The 8,835-nt window shown below is 43.4% G+C and overlaps 1 protein-coding gene across 3 annotated transcripts in view; it reads left to right on the top strand.

Moving 5' to 3' along the window:
- Positions 1-8,835, top strand: part of Pccb (propionyl-CoA carboxylase subunit beta) — a 59,934-nt gene that overhangs the window by 16,268 nt on the left and 34,831 nt on the right. For all 3 annotated transcript variants that reach the window (XM_028788069.1, XM_028788070.1, XM_028788068.1), the window contains one exon: positions 7,544-7,654. In XM_028788069.1, the coding sequence (XP_028643902.1) occupies positions 7,544-7,654 (111 nt within the window). The remainder of the gene's footprint in view (positions 1-7,543; positions 7,655-8,835) is intronic.

The raw sequence follows: 8,835 nt of genomic DNA, 5'->3' as shown, positions 1-8,835 counted from the left end.
CCCTCTCCCCTTTCCTCTTCTCCCCTCCCTCTCCCCCTTTCCTTAACTTTTGTTCCTGACCTGGAATGAACCTGATTTTCTTTTCTTTTCTTTTTTTTTTTGGTTTTTCAAGACAGGGTTTCTCTGTATAGCCCTGGCTGTCCTGGAACTCACTCTGTAGACTAGGCTGGCCTTGAACTCAGAAATCCACTTGCCTCTGCCTTCCAAGTGCTGGGATTAAAGCCATGCACCACCACTGCCCAGCGAACCTGATTTTCATACCTCTTTGTTTTCTTTCTTTGATTTGGGGCAGTTCTATAGTCTTTGCTTTTCATGACCTTAGTTTAAATTTAAAAAAAAAAATTGGACTGGGTCTCACTGTAGCTCCGTGTTGACCTGGAGCCTGCATAGTCTAGACTAGTCTTGAACTCACAAGAGAACTCATGGTCTCTGCCATTCACATTCTAGGATTAAAGACTTGTGCCACTGTACCTACCCTGACCTTGATATTAAAAAACCAAGCAAACAAAACTCCCACGTTTATTGAAGTTTAACTTAAAAACTGAAAAATCCACCTATGGTGACATGTAGTTCAGTGCGTTAAACATCGTATGTTTCTGTAGTTGTGGAATCATTACCTAGGGCTCTGAACCTGCTATCCAAGTGCTTGCACGGGTCACAGATTGAGCTAAGACAGGCCTTGAACTTAGGTTCCTACCTCAGCCTCCCAAGTACTGGGCTTTTAGGCACGAGCCACCCTGCCCAGCTTAAGGATGTGCCATCTGTTCGATGGACTCTTGTAAAGTTTATTATGTATTGTTTTATAGTGGTCAATTCACTAGTTACTATCAATCTGCTGACCATTATTAGAAGAGGTGCCCCTGATTATCATCACACACCTGGTTATCTCCCCCTCATGTCTGTCAGGGTTTTGGTTCTTATGTTTTAAGGCTCTTTCTGATTTATCAATTTGAGGACTCTGTTAGTTGTAGATATTTTAACTTTTTTCTTGAATTTTCAATTTTATAGATTTTTTAAAAAAAATTATATTTATTTTGTTGTGTTACACTTGCTTGGGTACATGTCACGGGGCATGTGGTGGTCTAGGGCAACTTTCAGTGGTCAGGTCTCTCCTTCTACCATGAGAGTCCCAAGTCTTCATGCACAGTGGCAAAGCCTTTACCTGATGGAGTTGTCTTTCTGGCCCTTCAGTATAAATTTTTACAATTGTTATATTTTTCTATGTGTATTGGACATACATGATAGCTTTGTTTGTTTTTCGAGGGTTTCTCTATGTAACTGTGGCTATTCCGGAACTTACTGTGTAGACCAAGTTAGCTTCTCCTGTCTCCACTTCTCAAGTGCTGAGATTAAAGACATGTACCACTCTGCCTAGCCCATACATGATAACTTGGGATTTTGTAACTTTTTGAAGTTACTTTGTCTGATAATGCAGCCACTATGGCTCTATAGTTTCCTCTCATGGAACTTTTTTTTTTGAAATCTCTTATTCTCAACCTTTTTGTGTCCTTCTGTCAAAAGTTAAAACTATAAACAGCATGTATGTTATCTTTTTAAAGTCCCGTCTGTTAGTCTCTTAGATGAATTTTTGGTGCCTGGATTCTTCTGTCATAACTTTTAAAAAGTTTTAATTTTTGTGTGTGCTTGCACGTGTGTGTATGTGACTGTGTACGTAAGCACGTGCCACACATGTACACGTGCCTGTTGGAGGCCAGAAGAGGGCACCGGTTCTCTGAGAGCTGGAGTTAGTAGGCGGGTGTATGAGCTGGGTACTGGAATTGCACTTAGGTTCCCTGGAAGAGCAGGTGCTCCTAACCACAGAGCCCTGTTTTATGGCTTTTTAGTTTTACTTTTTATATTTGTGTGTGTGTGTGTGTGTGTGTGTGTGTGTGTGTGTATACCTGTGCCATAATTCATGCATGGAGGTCAGACAACAACTTGTGAGAATTAATTCTATGCTTCCACTAAAAGACTGCTGGTTCGGAAGCTGGGACATGGTGCTTCTGTCTGTCTACATCATTGAACAGCTCATCTTTACAGGTGATGTCTCTGCTGACAGATTTAAAAGACATGTACAATCAATCACAGATCACAGGAACGCTGCGTCGCAAGCTGAAGGGATTTACTAGTGTCTCCTTTCTCATGGCTTCGTGTAGCTGTCTAATGTCGTTTTATTTCAGACCAAAGAACTGCTTTTGTGTTTTTTGTGTGGTGTCTCAGCTGCCAGTGACCTTCCTCAGCCTTTGTTATCTGGGAATGTCTGACTCTTCCTTGAAGTTTGGCTTTGCTGGATGTTGAATTCTTGCCTGACAGGTTTTTCATCAAGCACTTGAACTATGTCCTGCTGTCTCCTGAGCTTGACCGTTTATCTTACTGGAATCCCTTTGTCAGAGGGAAGCCGTTCTGCCCTGCTGCTTTCCAGTTCCTTCCTGAGCTGGAGGTTCATAGTTTGACTGTAACAGGCCACAGCGTGATATCACTGCGTTCATCCTTCTTTAGAGTTTGTTGAGCTTCTTAAATGTGAACATTTGTACCTTTCATCAAATCTGGGAAGTTTGGGGTTATATTTCTTCCAGTGTTGGAGTGGATCCTTTCTGTTTCTCCTGGGTTCCTGTGGTATACACGTTGGTGCCTGATGGCTTCCCACAGGTTCCTCAAGCTTTGTTCATGTTTTCCTTTCCTCAGCATGGTAATTTCCGGGGCTTTATCTTCTGGTTCCTGAATCCATTGTTTCCTGTGATTAAATCTGCCAGCGAACCTTCTACAAGTCATTTGATGAATAATGATTTCATGTCATTTACCCCCCCACAGTTTCTGCTTGTTTGTTTTTCGATGATTTCTGTTCATGTGATCCCTATTTTGTTCAGTGTTTTTCTTGATTTCCTTAAGTTCTTTTTCCATGTTTATTATTATTTTATTTTGTTCACCAAACATATTTAGGGCAGCTGCTGTAGCATCTATGACTAACAATGTCAATGTGTGGGTTTGTTTGTACGATGTGGTGAGGGGGGTGCCTGGCAGGCCCATGCCAAGGTGTGCCCTGAGAAACCACACCATGCAACATAGCTGGTATAAGGAGGTATATTGGGGGAAGGGAGAGGATTGAGGACCTGGGGGAAGGGTAGAGGCAGACAAATGGACATGTAGACAGGCAGACAGATGAGGCAGAGAAGAGGGGTGTACAGAGGAGAGGAGAGAGAGAATGTGGAGGTCTAGGGCGCACACGCACGCACGTGTGCATACACACACACACACACACACACACCTGGCACACATGGTGGTGCCAGGTGATAACATAAGCGGTTGCTAGGCACCTGGGAGGCGCCTCGTGGAATCACCTGTAAGCTAACAGGCTTCCTCAGGCTTGTTTTCCCTCAGATTGTGTTTTTCCTGTGAATGTCTGTCCCCGTTTGCGCATCTTATGATCCATAATTTGTTGCCGAATAGTGGAAATTTGTAGTATTCTATCTGGTAAAGTGCTCTTGTTTTTCTCCTTTGAGACAGGGTCTTGTGTAGCCCAGGCTTGCCTCCATCTCACTATGTAGCTGAGGATAGCTTTGAACTTTCTGCCTCCCATGAGCTGGATGGTAGTCATGCCCCTTCTGGTAACTTACAAACCAAGTTCCTTCAGTCCTCTTTGTTTGTTGAGTGTGGGATCCATCCGACTGTGACTTTTTTCTAAGCTATTTTTGTAAGATTTGTGTTGAATTTGAACACTTAAATTTTAGTCATCTTTGTGGCTGTGGTGTTATTTTTCTCAGTGTCATGACAAAAGTGCCTGTAGAAAGAGAGAGGTTATTCTGGTGACAGTTTGAGGGTATGGTCTGCTGTGAGGAGGTGGGCTGGCTGGTCACATGCCACCTGCAGTCAGGAAACAGATGAGAGCTGCTGCTGCCTCCCCTCTGACGTGTCATTGAATGCACCCCAGGATTCTGGATTTAAGGTGGGTTCCCAACTCAACTCAGCCAGGAGCTCCCTCTCGTACAGGCCCAGAGTTTGCCTCCTACAAGATTCTGGGTTGTGTTTGACAGTATTAACCATCACAGTGTTCAACCAATGACTTGATAAAGGTGTTCTTAGAAAAGCAAAGTATGGTAGTGCATGCCTTTGATCCCAGCCCTCAGGAGGCTGAGGCAGTCAGATCTCTGTACATTCGAGGCTAGCCTGGTCTACAAATTGAGTTCCAGGATTGCCAAAATTTTTGCATAGAAAAACCCTGTCTCAAAAGAAAGAAAGGAAGAAAGAAAGAAAGAGAGAGAGAGAGAGAGAAGAAAGAAAGAAAGAAAGAAAGAAAGAAAGAAAGAAAGAAAGAAAGAAAGAAAGGAAGAAACCAAAAATATGTTCTTAGAAGCTTAGAGCAAGGGTGGGAACAGTATCCTTTTCCCTTGTAATAAGGAAATAGTTCATCAGAATTGAATGAAGGACTTCCTTCTTGCTGACCCTTCAGAAGCCACAATTAGTGGTGAAAATACACATCCTGGCTGGAAATGAGGCACAGTGCTTGCCTAGTATGGACCCCCAGCACCTCAAAATAGAAACCATGACCCTAACGAGGATGAGGTCCTTGTTGCCCCTCTCTGGTGCCAGCTAGCCACTGTAGGTGTGTGCTTGTCATGGCTGGGGAAAGATAGCAGTGAGTCATGTGAAATTCACCAGCTTCTTCCTTCTCGATCCCAAAAGGGTTTGACTAGACTCCAGGGTTCCAGAAAGGTGCTTCCGACAGTCCTGTGGCTGAAGTTATTTCCTGGTTTCCTAAAGCTGTCTCATCTGTCTTCTGTGATGTCACATGGCTATATCCTGTTAGCCTGGGTGCTGGGGTGCCTACCATCATTTTCAACTAGTTAGGAAATCACTTGAGCCCATGAGTTTAAGACTGGCCTGGGCAACATAGTGTGGATTCCATCTAAAAACAAACAAAAAAACAAACAAACAAACAAACAAACAAAAAACCATTTTTATACCAACAAGAAAACCCTACCCTAAGCCCATAGCTCTTATGTTAAATACTTTTAGTATACTTTTAAATTTTCTCCATGTTTTTTCTTTCTTTTTTCTTCTTTTTTTTTTGTTGGGGGTGGGGTGGGGTGGGGGAGTGGGGGGCGAGAACAGGACCTGGTTATATTGCCTAGATTGGCTTCAAACTCCTAATCTTCTGCCTCAGCTTTCAGAATTCCGAGAGTATAAGCATGCTCTACCATGCTTGTATAATTTTTTTAAACTATATTTAAAAAAAAATTAAAAATAAGTAAGCATACAAAATAATAGTTGCTTCTCTTTCTTTTTCTTCTTCTTCTCCCACTCCAAGCCTGACAGGGTCTTATATAGCCTAGGCTAGCCTAGAACTCCTTAGCCTTCTGCTTTTGTCTCCCAAGTGCTGAGCACACCACCACCTTTAGTTTAAAATAAATATTTTTCTACATGTATATTATTCTATATTGCTTATATTAATCTCAACCCCATTGTAATTTTTTTTGTTGTTGTTGTTCAGTGATTGCTTCCAGGTTGTAATAAGTATCTCAACACAATCTCTTTAAAATTCTTTACGTTTATGTATCTATATATTTATTCATTTATTGGTTTTTTTTGAGATAGGATTTTTCTGTGTAGCCCTGGCTGTCCTGGAACTACTCTGTAGACCAGGCTGGCCTCGAACTCAGATCCACCTTCTTCTACCTCCCTAATGCTGTAATTAAAGGTGTGCACCACAACCGCCTGGGTACATTTACTTATTTTTATGTACGTGTATGTGTGTGTGCATGTATTTATGTGTGTATATACATGTGTGTATACATGTGTGTTTCTGGCCTGTGGAGGCCAGAAGATGGTATAGCATCCTCAGGAGCTGGACTCATAGGCTGTTTGTATATCTCCCAATGTAGGTAGGTACTGTGATCTGAATTCAATAAATGCTTCTAATTGACAAGCCATTGCACCAGTCTCAAATTGTTTTATGCAATATGTTTATATGTATGTGTATGTATGTGTACAGCTGTGGATATGTACGGTGACCTGTGGAGATCAGAAGACAGCTCCAGGTGTCAGTCCTGCCACCTTATTTTGAGTCAAGGTATCCTATTTATTCCTTCTATGTATTCCAAGGTAGCTAGCCCATGAGCTTGTGGGAATTCTCTGCCTCCCATCTTGCTATAAAAGTGCAGGTCCATGGACCTGCAAGTGTCTCTGTCTAACGTTGGGTCCTGGAAATCTAAACTCGGGTTCTCATGTTTGCAGTTATCCACTGAGCCATCTTCCCAGCCTCCAACATTTGGTCTTTAATCACAGGTTATCCGTTGTTCGTGATCTTAATTTCTTCTTGAGGATTTGGGTTGCTGTCTGGTGTCATTTCCTTTCACCTCAAGAGGCATCTGGAGCTGGTATTAGACTGGTGGAAAACCTTAGCTAAAAACACTAGACTCTCGGGTATCTTAACCTTCTTGGTGTTTAACTTTTTTTTTCTTTTTTTCTTTAATTTCTTTTGGAGATAGATAGGAATGTAACCCAGACTATCCTTGGACTCACTATGTAGCCCAAGCTGACCTTGAATGACCTAGAACGTGTAGCATAATCCTCCTGCCTCAGCTTCCCAAGTACTGGTGTTATAAACATGAACCGCCATTTCTGACTTGCTCAACAATTTATTTATGTGCAAATATTTTATTCACAGGTAGGTCATTTGTAAAGCCTTGAATACTTTTTACTGACAGTTTCTTCCAGTTTTATAGTCTTTGTTTTGTTTTTCTGGAATTTTCCAAACTTGGTTCTGCCATCACTGGATGTCCCCCCACTTATGTGTTATTTTTTCTGAGTAGAGATGGCTTTCGTGCTGTGATGAACTGTATCCCATGGTTTATAGAGACTGGGTTCAGTACCAAGCGGGCACCTGCTTTTCTTTGCTAAGGGTGAAGGAGAAGGGGAGAGGGATAAAGCAAGAAGTGATTGGCCCATCACCTTGCATGAGTCCTTGAGCCCCAAATTCTGTTTTCCTAGGGCTTGAGGCTTTACTCTGTTCATAACACCTTTGCCCACACAAACCCCCTGTGTAGTCTTTCCCCTCACAGCTACCAAGCCTTGCCTGAGTATGAGCAGATGCTGCAGACCACTTGTGTGGCACCTGCCTTGGTGGCCTTATTTCCAAATCTCTGAGAGCTTCCATGGTGGGTGTGCCAGATCTCAGCATGGAGGTCAGGGCCACCACCGGGCTGGGTACAGGCTTCATCTCCCTGGTGCCTTTGTTCTGGACCTAACAGTAGCTGGACCTGTAGCTGGACCTATATCTCACACCATGGTGGCCATGTTGAGGAACTGCTGTCAAGACAAGGGACACTGTTTGTTTCAGAAAGTGGCCCGTAAACCACACCTCCATTACAGGAACAACTTGCACACATAATTTTGGAAGCACTTTCCTGATTAGATCTTTTGCCTCCTGCATAGAGATTTCTGTGGAAGCAAAAGCAAAACTCGATTTTATTGTTGCTTTTATCTTCCCGCAGATAACTGTGTGAGTACTTCTATAACCAGATTCTTTGTTTTTCTGTGTTGGCAGAGGAATGTCACAGCGTCCGGAGTCATCCCTCAGATTTCTCTGATCATGGGCCCATGTGCTGGTGGGGCTGTCTACTCTCCTGCCCTAACAGACTTCACATTCATGGTCAAGGTAAGAGCTGCACCTGCGTCTGGTGTCCTGAGAGTCCTGCGGGCTCTCATCTGCAATAAACAGAATGCCTGACCCAGATCTAGGTCCTTATCTGAGTTCTCATTGGTGTTTGGTGGAGCTGAGATACGGTGTGAGTGGAAGGCAGGTTTTGGCATGGGATCTGTAGTGGTTGAGGTTCAGTGGCAGCCGGTGCTTGTGTGCTGTGAGATTTTACCTATGATCTGAATTGCGAATGGTTTCCTATAATCAGCAGATCTCAACCTTGCCCAGACTGATGGCCTTCAACTGACTAGGGCTCCCTTGGGAGGGTCTGTTGTATTGGGAAGTGGCTCCTGGTGTCCCGAGTTTCTGCCTTTACCAGTTTGCTGTTTTACTATCCTGGTTGTAATGATAATGGGAGACTCGATCCCCAGCTTCGGTTGGAGAGGTGTAGGTTACCGCATCACCTGCCTTTAATAGAATGCATTTTCATTTTAATTGTTTTTCAAGGTAGATTTTGCCATGTAGTCCTGGCCTTTTGGATTAAGGGTGTGCACCATCACCATCCAGCATAGTTTTTATTTTATTTTACTTTTTGAAGTTATTTTTTCAGACAGTGTCTCACTATGTAGCCCTGGCTGGCCTGAAATTCACTGTGTAGACCAAGCTGGCCTGGAACTCACAGATCAGCCTGCCTCTGCCTCCCGAGTGCTGGGATTAAAGGTGTGCACCACCACCACCCTGCTGTGATGAATTATTTCTAGGTGGAATCTTCTCGAGCTGTTATGTGGGTAACTATCCTTAGTGCGATAGTTAAGACAGAAAGAAAGGCTGATTTTTTTTTTTTTTTTTTAATGTTCGAAAACTCAGCAGTAAATGCCATGACAGAGAAAGGCTGAGGGGAAAGTCACAGCAGTTGCCTGGTGTGAGGGACAATTCTAGAAGGAATGTGACTGGGGCACTTTGTTCTCAATCCCAGTGCAGCAGCTGGGATTCAAAAGTCCCCAAGAGCTCTCCAGAGCCCCACTGCTCTATACCTAGGGCAATCGGAAGCAGTTTTTTTTTCCTTTGTTTCCCCCCCTTGATTAAAAGTAGATTAAAAAAAACAAAACAAACCAATATGTTCTGCCTGTGGTCTCCCCTTCCTCTACTCCCCCCAGATCCTCCCCTCCTCCCCTCCTCCCCTCCTCCCCTCCTCCCCT

The sequence above is a fragment of the Grammomys surdaster genome, unplaced genomic scaffold (genome assembly GCF_004785775.1).
Source record: "Grammomys surdaster isolate TR1022 unplaced genomic scaffold, NIH_TR_1.0 125698, whole genome shotgun sequence".
NCBI classification, from domain to species: Eukaryota; Metazoa; Chordata; class Mammalia; order Rodentia; family Muridae; genus Grammomys; species Grammomys surdaster.
This window is presented reverse-complemented; position numbering and strand designations above follow the sequence as displayed.